This window comes from Branchiostoma lanceolatum, chromosome 11 (genome assembly GCF_035083965.1).
Source record: "Branchiostoma lanceolatum isolate klBraLanc5 chromosome 11, klBraLanc5.hap2, whole genome shotgun sequence".
Lineage (NCBI taxonomy): Eukaryota > Metazoa > Chordata > Leptocardii > Amphioxiformes > Branchiostomatidae > Branchiostoma > Branchiostoma lanceolatum.
Genome location: NC_089732.1, coordinates 12364843 through 12388135, shown reverse-complemented (window position 1 = coordinate 12388135; position 23293 = coordinate 12364843). Strand labels below are relative to the sequence as shown.

Genomic DNA, 23293 nt, shown 5'->3' with positions numbered 1-23293 from the left:
GACTGTCAGCAAAGAAAACTCTTCCCACTACCATAACTAACTGTAAATTAACTTGTCCGGCACTTGATTATTTTGTGAGTTGTTGTTTCTACAAGGAAGACGGATTTCTTCTTCAATACCTTTCATTCAAGTTACCCTATGTAATTCTTAAGCCATTCTACAGTGTCTACTATACTCCTTGTGTTGCTGACAAAAAATGAAAAGTTGGTTAAATGTAAAGAATTAGTTGCCAGGTTTGCTTAGGTGTAATTCTTCTAGCACATACATGTAGCTCTTTCTATTTGACCAATTCTTACAACTTTTCTGGGCAAACCAAGGAGTCTGGAAGAGACTAAGACATTTATACCAAAGTTCTTAAAGTAGTTGAAAACATCATCTTCCCTTTGACATTACTTCTGTCTCTTTTCGAATTTCGTTAAGTCAGCTGATAATGCAATTTTCAACGACAGCTTTATTTATTTCACCTCCGACATTTACCGTTTAATGGCACTAGAAAAGATTTATTGTCTGACTAAATGACGTTAAGTGGGTAGTGGGGACCAAGCCACGTGATCATCACGTGACCCTAATGACAGCACAGAAGGCTGAAGTCGTCACTTTCCTTTGTTTTTTGCACATCCGGCAAAACCACTGTGTAAACCACTTAAGACTACAATGGCGGGTCTTAAGAATGTAAGCGTCTTGATAGGTGTACACAAGTTCGTACAAGTGACCGGTCACATCTCAAGCTGTCTTGAGTATTCTTCCACAAAGTTATTTCATCAAGGTTATGTTCTCGTTCAAATAGAGAAACGGTTGGGCAACCGGGTATCACAAATTATGGGGAATGCTGCTTTAATTACCTTTGACGCTATTCCCTAAACCTGACAACGTTTGGTATCTTAGCTTCAATGGAACAAACCTAGGCTTTGCCCTACAACAATTCACATATAGACTTGCTGTAAAAGTGGCCCTCCCGTAGCTAATATAATACAACGAACACCAAAATGTCATTCACCAGAAAAATTCTTGATACTAACTTAAACCTTACCATTATGATCATAGTAGCTTTATTGTATATTCCGCAGACCCAGTTTTGAGATAGATTTCTTCAAGGTTAACGTTACACGGATCTTTCTCCTCAATTCTGACTTCATCAGCATTGACCTTGGTTCAAGAGTCTATTTTAGAAACTTGTCGCTACCAGACTCCACAGGTCGCTGGAAAAATAGTAGAAATTGGCCAAATAGACAGATAACATGCCAGAGGAGTTAGCCGACCGGGAGTGCAGTTTGGCTACCTACGAAAACTTTACTATGGAACAGTTAACAGAAACAGCACTTTGGAAAGACTAACTTCCCTGGCATGTTATCTGAGTTTGGCCACCGGAGGGTTTCATTTGCAAGCGGGCGAAATATTGACCTTCATCGTGGACTGACTCTACTGGAAAATTCTTTTTTTTGTGCCGAATTCTACGATCCATACGCCTGTTGGTGGCTATATTATCTGTCTATTTGGCCAGTGTTTGCTAGTCTATCTTCCAAGCGACCCATAGAGTATGTCTGGTAGAGACTAGCTGAAACATCAAAACTACCCATGTTCAGGGAGTCAAGGAACTCTGTCGGTTCAACAAACTCGACAAGAGCCTGACAGCGTTTATGTAAACCAGTGGTGCGGTTATACAGGCTCCAATTTGTCATTGTGTCAGCGTCTTAAAGACCCAGTGAGCTGTCTGAGGTCTATCACAGATGCAAGACAAGGAAATTCTATACTACCGAGAAAGATCGTGAAGAACTTAGAGAGAGTAGCATATCCTCTTAATAAATCAAATCTAAAATCATAATTATTTTACTTGCGCCGTGACTATAACGATCTATAAAAAAACGTGTGACAGTTTCGTCCACTATAATAGAGGATACAATTAAATGAACGATAAAATGGGGGTCAAAATTTTCAGTCTTCACGAAAGATATTGGTGGCGATGTCATCGTATTTAATCTAGCAAGAAGTCGAATCGTAGTTGAGAACTTGTCGCGAATGTTAACTATCATTGTGAGTTTTTGTGACAGCTCCGCATTTGTTTCAGAAGAGAGTAGAATGCGATATCTTTATTTTTTTATTTAATGGTTCAGCATGTACATGCCAGGGTTGCCCAACTAGCCGTAGGCTACTAAGGGCGAACCCATGTGCGGTCATAGGACTGTAGGTTTTGAACCACTCACACCGGGAAGGACCCCTAATCTTTTCGATTCGTGCGGTGGGTTCTATAACGTGCTCGAGGTGTGGCTGTCCTCAAACACGGGACGTCCCTCCAATTAACGTCCCTGACCGAAGCTAGGTACTCATGTACACCTCAATGAAGTGAGGAAATCTGTGTTAAGTGCCTTTCCCAAGGGCACAACGTCCGGGTGCATTTCCAGACAGAATGCGATATGCCACGTGTTTTGGCACAGATTGGGCGAACTGTGAGTTTGACTTGCGGTAAACCGCGGGTGTTGACCGACATCACCAGACATCCAGCGAGGACCAAACCACATTTGGTTAAACTCAAGCAGCCAAAAATAACCAGGGTCGCCGCTGACTAGCTAGAACCGGATAACAATCGAGTCAATTAATGCTCCCGCGCCCTTCTGTTTGACGTGGTCTGTGTCACCCCGACTCGTAAAATATGGCGCTTGTGTCACGTGGACGGAGTCTTGAAGCTTCCAAGAAACTAGGCAGAAATGCTTACTGCAGGACTTAAAGGAAACCCAAGCAATATTAGGGCCCGAAAATCGGACTTTGAAAGTCAATTCATTTAGTCATTTCTATACATGATTAGTTCAAACAACACTGTCACGATGTATATCGACGTCCATCATGCAAAAACATGACGCCGTTATGACGTGAGAACTTACTGAAAACCGTCGCTGAGGTTTTTGAAGGCTTGCGACACTAAAGGAATCATCATACGGCACCTTTTTTCGCGGTTTTAAAATGCTCAAAGTATGAAATTATTATGCAAATGTGCTAAATACTGTTTGTAAGTATCACTACCATAAAGATATCAGCATTTTTTTAATTTCTGTACTTAGGGCCCTAATACTGTGCATGCTCTGGTTGCCTTTAAATGGTGATCGCAAAGACTCAGGACATAAAAAGGGTGCAGAGAGGTTTTACCTCACCTAAGATATAGTTGACAACAATGTACAAGATGAAAGCCAGTGGGTACCCATATGAGTGGTGAGACTGTTTTCACGTTTTTAACGATCACGAGACACACATTTTACGTCCCTTCCGAAAGACGACTGAAGCTCTAACCAGGATGCCCTTCCCCGGATTCGAACCGGGGTCTCCCAGTTATCAACTAACTGGAACCAGGAGCTCAACTGTGAGGCTGCTACCAGTTGAGCTCCAAGTATATCCTTATCTATCTTCAAACTATCGTCAATGGAATTTACAAAGGTGAGGCATTTTCCAATTTTAAGCGTGAATATATTTTGTCCTTCAATGTTTATGTTTCCCTTGTCAGTATTTACTTCGTTCAATGTACTGTAAATGCAGAAATGTTCGCGGTGGTTTTATGTTCGCGATTTTCGCGGTGGGCTCTTCGCCGCGAACTTAAAACCACCGCGAAGGTGTTTGCCCTTCTAGCCCCTTGTCTATTCGAAGCACTACGTTAGGTACACTCCATTTTCTCCCTACCGCGAAATTAAAACCACGCGAACTTAGATGCATGTACGGTATCCTAAGTGCAAAGAGTTGTCATGTCTGACCTAGCAGGTCAACGACCTGTAGTTCAAATGGCTGAGTGTCCGTCACACTAAGCCAATACCCTACAGTTACTTTTGACCTCCTCGAAGTATCATGAAGGTCAGAAGATTGTTTAAAGAAGCTATAGCTATATATAGTTGGTAGGTCAGTTTTCTATGTCAACTGTCAAGACATTAGTTTTTGGTTCAAAGCGACGATTGCTTCAAGTAGAAATAATCTGTGAAAATCAGTTCTGTCAGCGAGGGTGAGCGTTGCAGACGACATTTGCATCCGAGAGGATAGAGACTAAGGGCATGGTCACATTCGTACGTGTCTTACGATCTTCGTACGATCGCAAACTATGGGTATCCTTGGTGTAGTCTTCCTTGTATCGTGCAAAATGCGACTGCCTTGTTCGAAATGCCTTTGACCCTTCTCGTTGGTCGATTTTATGTCGCAGCCTGCTTGAAAACCCTATCAGTCATAATGTCGAAATCAAAATCGTACGACGTCCTACAGGACTACAGTAGTAGCGTGCGTAGTCCAGTGGTTAGCGGCCCTGCCTCAGGAAAAGATATCGGATCTTGGCCACTAGTGCCGCTCGCCCGACATACATGTAACGTTACATGTATATACACGGTACTGGTAGGGTCAGTCCTAAAACTTGAAGCTGTGGTCCACTGTTAACGTTTATTGGGCTTGTCGAAAAAAAAACTAGGGGAATTTCCCCGGTACAATGAACCTGTAAATACGTATATATTGTCTGTCTTCTCTGTCACGACAAGTGGAAGAATAGCTCTTTTATTTGGGAGCTAAACTGGTTCGAGATCACTTGTAGTTTCACTTATACGGCGAATGTGAGTCGCTAGGTAAAAAACCCTGCTCAATTGTTATTTCGTGTCTCTTCCCAGACGTAGACGAGGAAACCGCTGAGTTCACTAGAAAGTAGAAGTAGTTGGCAGTAAATTTTGCCGTGTCGGTCGTTTAAAATTTCAAGTCTGACCCGATGACCTCAGACGGATTGCGCAAATTAGCCGGAACAGATGTGCGCTTAACAGCGCTTGTTGCTAGGCAGAAGGGACAGATAAAATGTGCTGATTGTGAGCTCTCCCATCCATGTCTTGTAATTTTGGGGCTACCTTGCTTCTACATTTCTTAAGCTTTGCACTGATATTCGTCTAATCCCCCCCCCCCACACACACACAAACACACGCCGAGAACTTCTGAAGACCTACTTGCAATAGTCTTATTCCGTCCTTGTCAATTTTTTGGTAGAATTTGTGTTGCTAATATGGATATGTGTTCCTCATTTTGTTCTCTCCCATGCGTGTGTTGTAATTTTGAGGCTACAATTTGACATTTCTTTGGACTGATATTCGTATGACCCCCCCTCCACGAGAAGGTATGCATCTCTAATTCAGGCCTTGTGAATTGAACTGTCAAATTGTTTGTAGAAATTTGTCTTCTGAGTCCGCATTCTGAGTTGTGTGTAAGACCCCCCCCCCCCCCCCCCCCGGGTCCCGACATGACGCAATAGTCGGGTTTGATTTACGTGTAGAGCAAACGAAGACACGGTATGCCATCGATATGAACCGGTTTCAACTGGAGTGTTACAGATGCTATCGTCCGAAGTACATGTCAATCACCGGGTCACTACAGTGAGGAAACACTTGCACCTGTAGTGACCCAGTGAGGAGATGATTGACATGTGCATATGACGAGTTTTTTTTTTATACGGCAGGTGCAATTTACTCTTGCAATTGTGATAAGTATTCTCCCAACGCAAAGCAATGCTAATTTTAACTACAGAATTTTTTTTCCATCCGGTACAAATGATCTAAATCGATATTCTACTTCGTTATAAGTTTCCAAACGCACGACAAGCAAGCCGAGCGATGTGATTGGTGGAGAATCCCTCGCGCCATCCTTGTCCCCGGATCCTTTACGAGATGACGCAACATGGCCGACAGATGACGTCATCTTAACCGCAAATTTTGTGATTTTTTTTCCTTAGCAAACAGAACACTGTTTAATTAAACTAGCCAGCTACCGTATGCTACATCGAAAGCTAAATATTGGTTTGCTCATGATGATATAATATATAACGTACGTGGTGAATATTGACCAAACGAACATTATGAATGTAGGACATTTACTGGGGGGGGGGGGGGGTGCTCACCCTACCAACATGAACGACCGGGGGATTTCTGCTATAAAAAGAAGGAGAAGAGGTAAGAGGAGTATAGGCATCTAGGGAGGTAGAGGGAGCCTATCCCCTCACTTCGCGTTCGGTAAAGAATCAGCTTATCACCAAACGTCTGATAAATACTAGAGTAGTTTCTTCTTCCATGGTTGGTGTAACCTTTCCTTTGTGTAATTTTCTTGTAATTTGTAAAACTAGTCGTGAGGAGATTCGAGCGAGCTCGACGGAGTGAGAGAATTTGCTACCGTTTTATCAAAGCCTGGCTTTGACGATGTATAGGAAAATCCTAGCAAAAAGGTAAAAGAAAAGAACTTTATTGCTCAATACAATGTATGACAACATGACAATTCAATTCGAGCTATTTCTAATCTCCAACAATTCTAAAAAAACTAATCTAAGATATGAATAACAGTATAATCAATCTATCTAATAGTGTGCAAGCTAATGTTCTATAATAGTATGTAAGTAACGTCAGGAATGTATAAAATTGTCTCATTTTTGCATGACGTCACCTTACCTTGTTTCGTCTGTCATGATTTCGTAATCCTACACATGTCAAAAGGTCATTCAACTGTCTCGTCACCTCGCCTCACCCGGAAGCAAGGGACACAAGTAGAGCTTAAAAAGCATTCTGTGAATGTCGTTTTTGTAGGCGACGCCCTTTGGAAAATCAGTATATAAAATGCTACAACCATGCACAAGGAAACAGGTAGAACTTTACTGCATGGGTCATTTCTGGTACTTCTCATAATATTACATCTTTAAGTTGTAAATTTTCAATTTGGTCGGTTGGTACTGGATCCCCTCACGTTATGAATATCATATATAACTTATTGCACAACAATTTGTACGGGGTAAATTTCGGAAAGAGTATGGTAGTTAAACACACACATCACTACCAGCGGACTAGCCCCCTGCTGTAGTGACTTGCACAAATGTGTGTGGCCCAAGGGCTTTAGAAATGGAGATGGGCGCCAACCCTATGCGTTTTTTCAAGACGCCCGGGTCACTTTAACTTTAACTTTTAACAATGTATGCCAACTACTGGTACATAACTACAATTCTTTAAGGTTAATCTATCTATTAGTAAATACAAGTGTAGTATTGGATGAGAATGAGCTTGTACAATCATTGGAGGTATTTCTAACGTCTTGGCATTCTTTGATATATTATGTAACCGGAAAGAAGTAGATAGCTGACAAAGAGAGCACTGAAGTTGACCCCCACACTCTAGTCTCAGCTCAAATGTCTGCATGTTTCCCTGTCTCTCTCCTAACGTTACTGATTTAGAAAGGCGTCGCCTGCAATGAAATTATAAAGAGATTACCACAATAATTTGAGTCTTAGTGGATGTTGATATAAGGCTTTGCAGTTTATAGTTACGCCCAGAAATGATACGAGTGTATACCCCTTGTTTCTGGGTGAGGCCGCAAGCTTTTTAACGGCCTTTGCAACTAACAAAAAACATTGACGTAAGAGTACACGTAAATGAAGTAAAGGGGTGAGTATACAGAGAGAACTAATTGTACCATCGGTAATCTAAGATTAAACACTTATCCTTGAAGAGATATTGTTAATTCTTTTTTAACATTGTTGTCTGTACCTACACAAAAGAAAAGTTGTGGGCGGGGAATAAAGTTACCAGTCGGAAAGCTGTGATCACGGCGGGCCTACAAGTCACATTCCAATAAGGTTTCTCACCTCTTTTCAAAGGTACGGAATACTTCCTACAAGAGAAATACCGTATACGTGTGCCGCGTGTAATCTCAGTTAATCCGTACCTTGTATACATAACATTTAAACAGCCATCAATGAATAAAACATTAGTAACGCCTGTCACACCCAAGCATTCTGAGAACGGCCCTCGACACGCGTACAAACAAACGGTATTGTAAAGACGCATGGAGCAAATATATCGCTGTAGGAAGTGGACAACGTGACATTTGCGGACCAAACAAACCCACGCAGTTCTGAATAAAGGATACATGTATGGTCTTTGTCAAAGACACACGTATGCAAACTCCTTCAACAAAACACCTTCAAGATTTTGTTCAAACAAATCTTTTTATTCTCTTGATAAGGACAATCATACAAAAGTAAGAAATGGACGCAACCGTCATTTATACGCGTCATTGTTACCGCTTAAGACGTCAATGGTCAATGTTGTACATTGTAGTGCTTGTCATGAAAGCTTTGTAAAGACCCTGGCACACGTGTGCGTATATTCGAGTGCGTATGAGTTGCGCATGAACATTGTTTTGGTCTATGTAAAGTTTGCAGGGAAGAAGTTGTGCAGCCTGGTTATCGAACCAAAGAAATGACTTCTTCGGCTGCAAACTTAACCTAAAACAAAAACATGTTAATACGCAACACATCTTTTAAGGCAAGTCACTAAGCATATAATTACGTATTTTGCCATTGATTTCCATTGTTTAGCATTGTTGCACAGGTGTATAATAACAAATTCTCGTCAAAATTTTGGAGGTCATCGTCGCACCTCTAAGAAAATGTCTGACAAGGAGAGAAACGACTTGGAGGGAGGGTCAATCTTCTTTTTTAAGTACAGCCACAATTTACGTAAACGGCAAAATAAGTAGGTACCGTCCCCCGCCCCCCACACACCCTCTATCCCCCCTACACATCCTCTTGTTAAACACACCTACAAGAAACATTTCTACAACCGGTAATCTATTCTGACTAACTTATGAACTAAGATGTAATTTCCTTTCATAAACATAGCAATATATAAGTGGACAAAGCGTCTGCCAATCACGTTGCCCCTTACAAATCAAAGTTAACAGTCTAGGAAGCGTGTCCTTCCGTCATGACTAACCGTTAAGCCCACCCGCATCGGAAGGGTTTGAAATAATTGTATTAACGGACAAAAAGGGGAGGTTTCCGGTAATTCAACACCTGTCATCAATGCAGTCTGTTAGAACGTGGACACTTTAAAACTTTTCCTTTTTATGAATTCGAAATGTATATATGTTCATAAAATGGTTTATTCCAGTACGAAATTTCCTCTAAGATTCTAGTACATATAATACTAGTACTTGAGCAGTAGCGAAGTTAATTACACTTCCAAAGTAGCCTGCATGTAAACGGACAACACTAGAAAATGTGTTGTAGACAACCAACCAAATCTGACGGTTACGTTTTGAATAGTACTGGACTAATATAAGTGTACAAATGCTCTCCAAACTTGGTAGCATTGAACAACGATTTGTATACTAATGCTTCTATTTGTAGCAAAGTAAATTTGTTGCCGGGGACATTTAAGGGGAAGGTCACTTTATCTTTCAAACAAGCTTCTTCAAAAACATTCCGTCAAAACAAGCCTTAACGTGTGACGTACATCTAACTTTAGCAACAAGCTTAATTCTAAAATACCTTTCTTCTATAATTCACTTTTTCACGGGTCCTTAGAAGGGATTAAGGACACAAGTAGCGTTTACGTCACAATGATGCCACTCCTTACCTGTCAATGCGGCAAATCCTTTGCGGACATTATCTTCAGGATTTCGAGTACCGTCTTTGAAGCCTTACAGGTGTGGTAATCACATTGTTAGGCGAGGCCTTGGCAGTATATCGACTTTCCTTTGCAACTTGTTTGTGCAAGCACGGAAGAATTGTATATGGTATCTAGTACTTGAGTACTTGCGTGCCCTTACCAGTATGAAAGGAAATCGTTGCTCAATCAATGTGTTGGATATGAATTCCACATAATACTGTACAGTCAAGCATAAAGTATCATCCTGTACTACATAGCCTTTTGTGGTGTTTACGTGGAGTAAAAAAAATTTATTATATTTTTGTTGTACATGTTACAATGCATGTTGCAATAATATCATATACATATACATGTAAGTATCATTTAAAGATCTTCCACAAGACATATATTAGGATCGTTTTTTATCGATAACGCTACATATAGATTTTCAAGTTGGACGAAATATTAGTCTGATTTTGTTTCATGTACGTTGTTTTCCTCTATCAATTTTCTTAGATTCAGTGAGGAAAAATGCGGATATTGTTCATCAAGATGAAATCAAATATATCTTCATTCACTCCAACAATACTAAGAATTGCCCCTCCCAGTTAAATCGGATATAGATTGTGCCAAAACTAGCAGACTGGGTACACAAACACCGCAGTTCGTCCTGTCGCACTCCAGTGAATGTTTGACAACATTACTGCATCCATATCCTACCGGATACTAAGTAATAATATTAACACAAGATCATACGTTTCCGACTCCTTTTTAGTTGAGGTTTGTCTTCCGTTCTCTATACCGTTGTAGGCAAACACTCATGTCGATATTCGGATATTTGTCGATACACTCACTTGTTATATTTATTCACAAATGCACGTACCACAATGCAAGGTCCATGCAAGGTCGAATCTGCGATTTGAAAATACATGTAAGAGGCCATTGTTTTGTTTTTACCGTGCTTTTGCAGTAATTTTCGTACAGTACCTTCTCTTAATTGTATTTCCTACATCTGTAAATGCTCATTTTATAGGCAAAGGTAGTCTAATAGCTTTTTAAGGCCGTAGGGGCAGTGGGTTGTTATCCACTGTGTTTAGGGCACTGTATTGTAAGGCGGTGCCCAAACTTTTCCTTCCACCGACTTTTACCTCCCCAACCAAAATCAGGTACCCATTTTTACACCTGGATGAAGTGAGGAACGTAGCGTTAAGTGCCTTTCCCAAGGGCACAAGATCGGTAACATAACAGGATTCGAACCTGGGACCTCTGGGTTCTGGGCCAAACACCCTGCCGTTACGCCAGACGACTCCTGTATTTGTCCCTTGAACCAGGCCGTACCACACTGAGACGTCGGTCGAAGTCGACGTCACACACCGCTCATTCAGAAAGATGAACATTACATAAACACGTGACAAAGCCAAAAGGCACACAACCTGACGCAACGTACGGTCCGCGGTACCAGGCAGTTCTAGACATTCATGTACTTTTGTTTACGTTTACGTATCCCTATGTTTACTTTACAAAGTCCTGATATACTAGCCAACAAAAGTATGATGTCCGTACGGTCATTCAGTTTTTGGACATTCCTCCTTTCTTTGTTTTGTTTTTTCTATCTTTATATTGGTTTTGCTGTGAAAGACAAACCACAATAGCCTCCGATGCAGACTCCTCCCGGCTGTTTTCTTTTTCAAGTTACAGTTTTTACACTATTACATTTTTTTCTTATTGCTGGCCGGCAATAAGAAAAAAAATGTAATAATATAAAAACTGTAACTTGAAAAACAGCCGGGAGGAGTCTGCATCGGAGGCTAATTGATCTGTGAATTTCAACGACATGCGCGGCACGTGGCGTTCACGTGATAAATGCATGGCTATTATGTTTTGCTGTGCAAAAATTAACCACCCGTCCGGGGTCTCTAGGTTGTATCAAACCTTCCTGAAAATGGTAAGAGTTTCAAACCTCGAATCACCATGGATAGTCTGAATATCAAAGAAAGGTTTAACGTCAGCTACTTTTAAAAGATACTAGCTATCGTGTAAGTTAGAAACACATGATGAAGTACGCGGTGTTGAATTACATATGAAATACGTCATGCACGACGATTCCGTGCAACTTGTTGTTACTGGTTCAGGAGTTTATTCTGTTATATCGCTGGACGTAAACCTTTTTCATTGTTTTGTATAGAAGAGAGAGATGGCTAAGGATCATACTTATGACGTTCTTTGTTGCTCATGAAAACAGGCTTTTGCCTCTCCTACCGAAATCGGGTACCCATGTACACCTGGGTAGAGTGAGAAAAGTCGTATCAAGTGCCTTTCCCAAAGAAAAAAACATCGGTTACATGACAGAGGATTCGAATCCTGGGCCCCTGGGTTGTAGGCCAAACACCCTAACCGTTAGGGCAAAACGGTTCTGTTCTACCTATACCTTATCGCTACATCGGTAAACATGTATACGTGTTGTTAGGATGACCTACAAAGTGACAAATAATTGCCGATGTTGCTTTGTTCTACACATAACTCTTGTCCCTAGGAATAGTCTTGGGCGCGGGTTTAGGTTGAAGTATGCGTTAAACAAAGGCCAGGAAATACGTAAAATGTTAACGTAAATGTACCGTATACAGGGAGGAACAAGAAACGTGAAAAGCTATCCTTGCCACCATAGTTCTCGACAGTAGATGGCAATATTTCTTAATGTAAAAGGAAGACATTTGCTCAAGCTGCTTTGGGAAATAGATTTTTAAGAAAAGCTTAGATATGTGACGTGTGCTTGTGTTCGATCTGGCCCCAAATTGTAGTGCATTTTGGCACATGGGGCAACAAGTTTCCTTCTGTTTCAGTAGCAGGGTATATTTTTACAGGGAGGGGTTGATAGCCCTTACCCTTTAACATGCTTGAGGCACCTCCTCGAACACCAGGGAACCCCATTTGAAGTCCCTTCCAAAAGACGGATGCAGCCCCAACCGAGATGTCCTGACCTCGGGACTAGAACAGGTATGATATTTCATTGAATTACGTAATATCTTGGCCAAGTCGTGGTCAGGACTTTTTGTAGCATCCGGATATACAGGGTTGTTGCCGGAATATATCAAAGGCACACAAAAATATACGTACAAAAATAAATCTGGAAATATATTGATTTTGTTGAATAGGTATACAAATATGCATTTCATGACGTAATATACTGACAAATCAATAAACTAACATAGCGGGCAAACACTTCAAACAAAACAATTCAAGCACCATATTTCGTGAGATAACGAAGTGCACACATTTTGCTACGTTTTATTACATAACAGTATCAAAAATACCATCTTATTTTCAAAAACTAAAATGTGCCACCCGCCCCCTCCATCAAAAGTATGACCGTCCGATATACAGTTTGTGAGAGTTTGTAGTTTGTGAGAGTCATGGTTACGAAAGATGCCAATGTCCAAACTTTCTGGTACGTGTGACGTCATTGGACGCTCCAAATGAGGCCAGACACGTGGGAGGAAGTAATAGAACACCGCTGTACGCTCGGTCGGACTGTCTTCACTTGATGAGTCATTCCCAGCCATGCGTGGCCCTACTATATCACAGTGACCACATGAAACACGGAAATATCTTCCGGCTATTAAAGGAAGCACTCGGACCATACGAGGAGGCGTTTCCCTACAGGTAGCCAGTGGTTTGTGGTTAAAGGTCCCCTGTCATAGCCATACCGGTCTACCATTGGTGGGTTGTGCAATGTTGGCCCCTCCCCATCTAGTGGTCGTTCCGGAGTGTCCCACGTGGGCAGTGTGCGTGTCCGTACATTTAGTCGAATCCATGAGAGCACGCGTATCACATACGACGAAATACTGCTTGTTCCAAAAAAATACGGATTTTTTTTTCAGTTATAGGAGCTGCGAACTTTGAACGGAGTAAAACTATGTTGTGTAGATGGTTGATTTTTCTGACGTGTTTGTCCACGTCTTTGTCCGTGGCGGCAACGGAGTGCTGTGGTAAGGGAGCGAAGAACAGGAGGGCTCGGGCACCCCGCGCGACGTCCCCCGAGGAAAGCCTTCGAGATGCCCGCTTGTTGGCCATCCAGAAAGTCATCTTAAAACAGCTGGGCTACCGCCGGCCCCCCAACGTCACTCGTTCCCAGGTGACCGAAGCGGAGAAGAGGAAGATGCTAAGACTTTACGAGATGAGTGTTGAGGAGACGTCTGAGTCGAGAGAAAGTGTTGAACACCAGGAGGAGCTATCCACAGCCAAGACGTTCCACAGTTTCCCTGTCACAGGTTCGTACACTTAAAACTTTCTCTCCCCAGCTACTGGCTAGTCATTATTACGCAATATGTAGCACCGATACAGTTCCCTCCGTACACGTATACGCAGGGCTAACCGATCCAGTATAAACTGATATCGTCTTTTGTGGAATACCTAGGCTTGATAGAGAGTTGCCAAGGAATGTGTGTATAGATATCGACATGTTAAGACAGTGATTGTTTCTGTTGTCGCTACCTTGGAAATATGTTATAGGTGCACGGACTTTTGCTTGGGCGTTCTAAAATTTTGCTATGTTGCTTTTTTTTAACCTGGGTATAGAGATTGTGATTGTGAACAATTATTCGCGATTTTGACTTCCAAACTATGGCCTTTTCTTTAAGGAGTCTTTTGGAAAGGTTGGTTCGTTATTTGCACAGGGTGGTCGGCTTGGCCTTATCCAAAGGTTGCGAAATAGTTCAGTTATCATGATCGCTATCAGTTATGGCCCCAGCCTACATATACACGGACACAACACAGCAATAGCACATACCATCGTCGTCTTATTTTGGCGTCATGTTTATTTTCTTCATCATTTTCAAATTTGTTTTAAGTAGCAAAATCGTTTGCTGAAAGTTTCATGGCTCTTGAACGTTCTTGCGCTTGGGCGGACATAGATTGACCGTTGACAAGACTGGACAAAAGAACTGGGTAGTTTCTAAGCAAAGGTGGTCTTGCTAGGGCAATCTTACGCGCAGCTCAGTGTAGGCTTATTGTGTTCTTTCGACCAGGAAAAACGCTACTGTATGCTAGAGTATAGTACATGTGTGTGGCACGTAGCTAGCCTCGTAACTCTGACTCTTGATGGGATCCAGATGAGCCCGATGGATATCGTGTAACATGTGCTTCTCAACAGCCACGCTAAGGTCTGCTTTCTGAGGCTATCGTCTTGGTTACTAGCATTATTCCGTGCACGCAAAAAGTAAATTTGGGGGGACGCATTGTGACCTTTACCTTTTAATTACTTAAAAACACACACATATCAAGTCATGGGGTCTAGACAAATAGCAATATTGACGTCATTTGGACGGTGCCCTGCTTTCAACCGCCTACACAAATCAGCTGTGTTTCTGTTAAGGTTCAAAGTTTTCTAGACGTCGCAGATGAAAACAAAACAAGACATTTGTCAAACTCGCGGTGTCTGAGGCACACGGGCGTCGTCTTCTTTTAGTCTCAGCCGTATGTGGCTGTCAAAAGCGACGACTTTAAGAATTCCGAAACCGAGCGGGATAAGCATGTGCAACTTTTTACCTCTATAGCCGGGTTTCATGTTATCTCGAATTTTTGATAAGGGAACTCATCTCGCTTCTCCCAAATGACACATTTGTGTTTTATTGAAATGAAAAAAACCGTAGTTTTTGTAAAACGTACTTAACGCGACTATACAGCCTGTATTCCGTATGTTCTTTCCGTATGCTCTTTCCGTACACATGCATTTCGTATGTTCTTTCCGTATGTTCTTTCCGTACACATGCATTCCGTATGTTCTTTCCGTATGCTCTTTCCGAACACATGCATTCCGTATGTTCTTTCCGTATGTTCTTTCCGTACACATGCATTCCGTATGTTCTTTCCGTATGCTCTTTCCGTACACATGCATTCCGTATGTTCTTTCCTTATGTTCTTTCCGTACACATGCATTCCGTTTGTTCTTTCCGTATGCTCTTTCCGTACACATGCATTCCGTATGTTCTTTCCGTACACATGCATTTCGTATGTTCTTTCCGTATGTTCTTTCCGTACACATGCATTCCGTATGTTCTTTCCGTATGCTCTTTCCGAACACATGCATTCCGTATGTTCTTTCCGTATGTTCTTTCCGTACACATGCATTCCGTATGTTCTTTCCGTATGCTCTTTCCGTACACATGCATTCCGTATGTTCTTTCCTTATGTTCTTTCCGTACACATGCATTCCGTTTGTTCTTTCCGTATGCTCTTTCCGTACACATACATTCCGTATGTTCTTTCCGTATGCTCTTTCCGTACACATACATTCCGTATGTTCTTTCCGTATGCTCTTTCCGTACACATGCATTCCGTATGTTCTTTCCGTATGCTCTTTCCGTACACATGCATTCCGTATGTTCTTTCCGTATGTTCTTTCCGTACACATACATTCCGTATGTTCTTTCCGTATGTTCTTTCCGTACACATGCATTCCGTATGTTCTTTCCGTACACATGCATTCCGTATGTTCTTTCCGTATGCTCTTTCCGTATGTTCTTTCCGTACACATGCATTCCGTACGTACGTTCTTTCCGTTTGGATTCTTGTACTTTTTCTTCGCTTTACTTGTTTGATCTGTGTGTTTTTTTCTGAGAATTTTTTTTTATCCACCCGTCCTTAAAAGGTATTTGTCGTCTACTAGGTGCTATTCCTGTTCAAATCATAGCCTGGTAGTTTTGGGCTTATAGAAGGGTGGACGTGGGCGACACACCTATTATTACCATGTTGGTCGGAGTGAATGCCCGCGTACGTAAATCTAAAATCTTCCTACTGTCAAATCGGATCTAAGTTTAGCCGGCAGACTTAGCGACTAATACCTTGTATTGTGATTTTACATTCTATTGACGTCAGAGATGTATTCTGGGCATGATGCTACATACCATATAGTTTCCAGCTCTATTGTTATTCCGGAAAGAGGCCAGAAATAGAATTCTCTTTGTACAATATCTTGTCCTCTTTACTTCTTTACTCTCGAGCAACTACCTCCGTGAACATTTAGGTATTGTTTTCTAAAGTACTTCATACGTCCTATACAATGTCGTAGTTAGCATTCTCAACAGTATGGTATAATGTTAAACCTTTTAGGATATAAAACGTCTACAACTTGAAGAAAGTTTTTCATCATGTGATATATGTAAGTGTAGCTATCTTGGTCTTTGAGGACAAAATGGTTCGGTAAAGCTTTTTATGTTCGAACGTTCACCTGTTCGACTTATTTGTGCACCTAGCACGTCATGGGAAAGGGAAAATAATGGGGGACTTTGTCTGAACAAATTGACGAGATTTATATAGTGGCTTTGTACGTACGAGGTTTCAACCCCATGGCAAAGCTCTGTCTGAAAAACGAAGCTAAAACTGAATGTGCCCTTTTTTCCAAAGATTTAATGACCGAATTTTTACCGTGTCAAGAGGCGGTGTTCCGGGGGCGGTCCGGGGGCATGCTCCCCGGGAAAATTTTCACATCATGACCCTTTTAAATGCTTTTTCCTGCGTTTTGAGGTGAAAATTTTGTTGGTACTCCAAGCAAAGTTTCATGACATCTCTATTACTGTTTCAGCTTCAATTTTGGGGGGCAACACCCTCCCGACATATTTTCCGCCGGAGGCGCGACAATCCTAGGGCGGTCCATGGGCATGCTACCCTGGAGAAAAAATTGTGAAATCTTGACCTGCATTTTGGGGGACAGATTTTGCTGGTAGTTTCATGACATCTCTATTAGTGAAAAAATATACACGGCTTTCAGCTTGATATTTTTTCGGTGAGCTCCAGACCTAACCCCCCGCCCCCTCGCTCGTGGCGCTGCCACAATAACAATATGACAAACAAAGGCGCTATTTTTCATACGATTCTATGGGCAATTCAGAATCTAAATATAGGCCCCGGGCCTAAGTAGTCCTCAAAGCGCGCACTTTGTGTCTTTCTATTTTTAGGCTTTTTCTTTTCTTCCATTTCATGGGTCAAATCACCTTTAAATAGCGTCCAACGCTCTACATATGCAAACTCCATTAACCTATTTTCAAAGACTTATACTTAGTTTATACGATTTATTTTGTATAGGGCCATCGACATTTGTCAAAAGTCGCTACCTATGCTAGTCGCTACCTATGCTAGCTAGTTATAGTTAGCATGCTGTTATAAAATGTGTAGACCATTCTTGCGAAACTATGAGCCTTGCAAATATAGCGCAGTTGCCTATACGAATTGCTTGACAACTCGATAAAACGTCAATTATGTATGACCCATATATACCTTTAGTTGATGACCAGACGTTTACGTTTCCGCACTATTTCATCTTTCAAGGTCCCAGACAACTATGACGCCGTTTACTAATTTCCTCGAGGGTTTTAACCAATTATGAGGGCATCGGTAGTCTACAGTCCGTTCGTATGTTTTGTTTGTATCGTATTCCCGGGAAACTGCCTCATGGCGTAACACACCAGGTTTGTACTGAAGAGCACAAACTGCATATCCGGACAGATTTATTTGATCCACTCACACGAGGAAGGAACCGTTTACTAAGCTGTAGTGGGTTCCTTGACGTGCTCAATTTGTGATTCCCTTCAAACGTGGGACCTCTATGTAACGTCCTATCCGAGGGACGTCCTTAACCGAAGCTATGTACTCATTACTACCTGAGTAAAGTGAGGAAATTAGTGTAAAGTGCCTTTCCAAAAGGCACAATGGCAGAGGATTCGAACCCAGGCCCTCTGGGTTCTGGACCTTTGCGCCAACACAACCCACGTTCTTTGTTGTTTTCTTTTTTTGGAATGCTGTAACATATGGGGTAAAATGAGATGACCCTGAATCGCACCTATTTCTGGAGCAAGTACGGAAGTTCTTACAACATGTGGTATTGATTTTTAACAAAACGTCGATTGCTCTGATTGTCAAGCAAACCTGTGGATAGAGTCATATACAATGCCTTTCTTGACATTGGCACTCCCCCTTTTTGTCATGAATCCAAACTCAACGATTCCACTTCTAATTATAGTCACAGATCAACATCTACAGGGATGTTTGTCTCACAAGGGCCTCAAATCCGTATTAACGAAACCGAGACGTGCATATCTTAAAGTCTAAAATTTCAAAATTTCACAGCTCGGTTGGCACAATGTTGAGCTAGCCTCCACTAGGCCTTCATACGGAGGTATGGGTCGTATATTTCGGCAAAAAGGGGAAGGATTGGCCAACATTCCCCTCCAAAGGCAAAACGCGGAAAGTCGGTGCGCCGGTCAATGTATATGGTGGCCAAAGTCACCCGGCAATTATTGTACCTATAGCCAGCATAGTTAGTCTGGTAGAGACTATTGTTTCGCGATCGTGTTTCAAGATCAGCAATCGTAATTATTATGATTGCTACTATGGTTTCATCAGCTTGCCGTCGACGAGTCATAGTCAAAGAAAACAGCATGTTACAAAGTTTATTGAAATCCGCTAGGCAGCCGACAAACGACGTGCATCTTTTGGGATTGTGATACCCATTCAGGTACCAAATAGCATCATGATCCAAGCACGGCAACTACGTCAAACTTCTGTCCACACAAAGCTCAACCACTGAAAACAATACCTCCATCACGAAGGTAATAAGCCAAAACGCCAATTGCAGAGCCTAATTTTGAGACTCCCCTTTTTTGGGCGCTAAAGGAAACGCCCAGTTTCCTTGTCGCTTTGTTTTTCAATTGGAAACTATCATTAATTATAGTGTTTACAGCTTTATATACGTATACCTTATCAACATAAGTGTAGCTAAATAAGTACGGCATTCTTTTCATATCTCTCTTCAGTGTCTGCTATCTTTCTAACCTACATTTTGAGACCAAAACAAAATGTGGGCGTGGGTCGTATGGGTCATTCTTAAGATTCTGACCGTGTGCACACACCCATAGAACACACATTGCGTGGGAACTGGTCAATATTATTACTGTTTATCGCCTCCTTCGGTTGCCATAGCAACAAACTACTTCTGATGACGAGGGCGAGGTTGCCGAAACGCCTTTCAATGTTTTAGGACTTTTAGGGTCGTCGCCTCAAGGGCGTAGAAGAAAAGAAAAGCAGAAGAAAGAAAGAGATAAATGGATAAACAGAAAGAAAGAAAGGAAGTTTTTATATACTTAAAATATTGTTATAGATTATCACGCTGTCCATGTCTGACTCAATTGTAAATTGTAATGTCCTGTCTTTGTCAGTAGGGTGAGCCCTTTGTAATAGTCACAGGCTAGTCGGACAACCCTGGTTGTGCGCGCTGAACAGCTAAACCAATAAATAAATGAATAAACTTCATCGTTATAAATATAAACACATAGCAAGCACTAGATACGGATTGAAAATGTAATATTTTTTTGTCACAGAAGATACACCGAGTCTACATTTCTGTTTTGTGTTGTATTTTCAGGTGGGCCCCCGCATCAGGTGTCCGCAGACGACTGGGAGGACGGCCTGCACAGAGTTCGCCTCTACTTCCAGCTGGACTTTCCGCAGACCCACCACAGACACAGGCACCTACGGGTGGCCAACGCAAAGTTGAAACTCTTCAAGTCGGAAATATTTCCAGAAAACTTAGTCAAAAGCACGGACGGACTGGTAACGCTCAGTTTTTATCAACTATTGGAACCTCCAAGGATAGGGAAAACGACGTTAAAACGTCTGATCGAGTCGCGCATGACGTCAGTGTTGCAAACGGGGTGGGAGAAAATAGACGTAACAGCCACCGTACAGAGTTGGATGACGTCACCCGAAAAGAACTATGGGATCGAAGTGGTGTGCGAGCACGAGCCGCTGGATGACGTCATAACATTTTACGGGACGAACAGAGAAGGTGACTACGAGGTCAGAGGACTTTCTGAGACGGACGATCTAGACGTCTTGGTGCCAAGACTTATTGTCTTGACCCAAGAAGTCAGATCACCGCTGCGGGAAAGACGCAGTTCTGAGGCAGAAGACTGTCAGGTGGTAAGTCGCCAACTTATCGTGACGTCATGTGCAAAAGCCCTTGACTGTATTTTGTTTTCTTTTTCTCAGTAAGCTTAATACAAGGACACGGACAAATTCGCCCTGTACTCAGGTTTGACACATCACTACTTGAGACATTTACTTAAAGAAAGTCATGACAATATAGACGTTGTTGTTACTACGGTTGTTTAATCTCCATGGCAACGTTTCGTTACCAGGGTGACGGGGAGACGCGCTGCTGCCGCTACCCTTTGTACGTGAACTTCACAGAGATCGGCTGGGGGGACTGGATAGTGGCACCGGAGGGCTTCAACGCCTTCTACTGCAACGGGGCCTGTCCTTATAGGTAAGGAGTTAACTTGTTCTTTAATTAGTGGCCCCTAGCGGTTTCCTTTCCAACTGCAGCTGTTCGTATGTTTTGTAAATTAGGAAAATATCAATACATTTGTAATTAGCCCTTCGTATACAATTTGACATCCATAAAACTACATTTCACAAAAGAGAATGTTGTTTTTCTTCCAATTTTATCTTTGAAATGTGAATGATTGCAACCCATTTTTGGCGAAGCTTCCGGAGCGAGCCTAATAGTGTATTACTTTCTTTCAGATACAAGTCGGCCAACACACACTCGCTGATCAAGTCCACGCTTCACCACCTCAACCCCGCTTCTCCACAGCCGTGCTGCGTGGCAAAGAGACTCAGTCCGCTCTCAGTCCTGAACTACGACGACTCCGAACCGCCACAACTCGTGGTCACCCCGCTAAATGACATTGTAGTAGATCAGTGTGCGTGTACGTAACAGTGGCGTGCACTTTTATTTGAATCAATGCATCGATGGGATGTATGTATGTATGTATGCATGCATGTTTGTGTGAATGGATAGGCGAAAAGAGGGAATGGATAGCCAGTTTATGCTACGGATACATTTGCACAAGTGCCTGTAGGGGGTGTAGCCCAGGCCGGGCCCTGAAGCCACAAATTTGTCCCGGTGGACAGCCGGATACCAGGGGGTACTTCTTGGTGTTCTCACGATTAGCTTACCGTATAAGGCATCTGTTACCGGGTCCCGGGTGGATTTTAACTCCGAGTTTTAAAAAATCCGGGGGTCCGGCCGTACCCAAAAAAAGCCCGATAGCCGCAGGGTGTCCCACGTAGAGGCCACGCCGAAAGTGCAAAAAATATGCCGTAAACTACCCGGTGGGGCTTCATTTTCCAATTTTGGCCGTAACATTAGTTTGATTTAAATGGAAGAACAATAGACTACGAATTATTTCGATGTGTGGTTGTGTCGGGGGAGGGTAAGGTGTGCATGTACAGGGTACCATAAAGTTGCAGGGTGGTATTTATTTGTGTTATAAAACATAATATCTATTTATTTTCCGTCAGAAAAGACGGTGTTACCGACAATCAGGTTCATACTGAGCGAATGGGAGGTTTCTTGAAATGCTGCTATGTGCAAAAACATCGTAAGTTTTGACATATACAACCATATGCCTGTTTTAGATAGACACGTAACTATAGTGCGGTATCAATAGAGCTGTTTTTGTTAGCCGCCATAGCAGGCTCTACCGGGCCTTGGGGGGGGCTTATAATACACCTTTTGCAGCCAGCCCGTAATCATCAGCCAGACGTACGGGCAAAATGGTTTCAGGCTGGCTGATGGTTACGGGCTGGCTGCAAGAGGTGCATTATAAGCCCCCAAAAAATGCCCGGTAGAGCCTGCTATGAAAGCTACGTTTTTTATGTACAGTTGACTTGTAAACAAGTGCACTGTTACAACCAAAGGCTCATACTTTATGCATTTTTATACAACAACGAAGCTGTGATCTAGAACCTACAGGGTTAGAGAGGAAACAACTTTCAATGACCTAACCGAAGTTGTTTTGGGAACTATTTATGTAGGAACGAAATCAAACGCTCAATATGAAACATACCATACGTTTCTACTGTTGATCTTGTGATAGATTTTGATAGAGTTGCGCCGAAATATGTTTTGTACATGTATATGATATTGACCAGTTTTCAGGGTTAGAGGTATGTAGTGAACGCGCATGCGCACTGCAGATATGGGCATGAAGCCATTTGAATGATACTTTGATAACGCTGTCGCTTCTCATATTTATTCATTTATCATCCTATCAATTGCAAGTTTAATGGTTGCATGAAAAAGTTTGTAGCAATTGTGTCTTATGGATATTTGTGTATCCAGCCGGACTGGTTTATTCTTAATGAAAGGGGTTAGTAATTTATATCGTATTTTATTGAAAATTGCTGTCAAGTATTGTGGGGAAATCACCCCCATTGGCATTTTGGTACGATTCAAAATGGAGACCCAATCTGGGAAAAAAGGTAATTGTATGTCATGGTGCTTTTATGGTGTTAGAAATTTAGCTACGTGTTTTCTACTGTGGTCAAGGGTTCCCGAAGTGTTTAATTATTTATGTGGTCTAGGGAGTTGCCAAATTTGGGCATACCGCATAACGGCTATTCCATGATGCTGAACTATATTTACATACAAACAGTCTGGTCTGTGACCAGTTAAAGATAAACTATTTACCTAACAAAATGCGTCATTCTTACGTCATTTTTTTATCCGTCTGATTGTATCGTTGACCAAGCACATATAGTACCGGTTGTACTATTACAAATATGAATATGTATTTATAGAATGTTGCACTGTACGGTCTTCTGTAGCAAAAAAATGTCTGAAATAAAAATATGAAAAGGAATCAACAATGCTTCATATTACAATTGTATCAGTTTGCGGTAATGTTAAAGGCAACGAAAGCAATATTATGGCCCAAAAATCAGATTTTAAAAGTCAACTTATTTAGCTATTTCTATACATGATTGGTTCAAACAAAACTATTACAATGTATAGCGACGTCCTTGATGAAAAAAATATGACACTTTGTTGT

The 23293-nt window shown here is 41.8% G+C and overlaps 1 protein-coding gene across 1 annotated transcript; it reads left to right on the top strand.

Annotated features, from left to right (window-relative positions):
* Positions 1–12895: 12895 nt before the first annotated feature.
* Positions 12896–21918, top strand: LOC136445448 (bone morphogenetic protein 2-like). The gene is made up of 4 exons (XM_066443476.1): positions 12896–13672; positions 19819–20375; positions 20594–20721; positions 20982–21918. The coding sequence occupies exons 1-4, from the start codon at positions 13318–13320 to the stop codon at positions 21172–21174; spliced, it is 1233 nt and encodes a 410-aa protein (XP_066299573.1). The 5' UTR covers positions 12896–13317; the 3' UTR covers positions 21175–21918.
* The last annotated feature ends 1375 nt before the right edge of the window (positions 21919–23293 follow it).

Coding starts and splice junctions, on each gene's coding strand:
- LOC136445448 (XM_066443476.1), top strand. CDS start 13,318: ATGTTGTGTAGATGGTTGATTTTTCTGACGTGTTTGTCCACGTCTTTG. Junction 13,673..19,818: donor CCACAGTTTCCCTGTCACAG/GTTCGTACACTT, acceptor TTGTATTTTCAG/GTGGGCCCCCGCATCAGGTG. Junction 20,722..20,981: donor AACGGGGCCTGTCCTTATAG/GTAAGGAGTTAA, acceptor ACTTTCTTTCAG/ATACAAGTCGGCCAACACAC.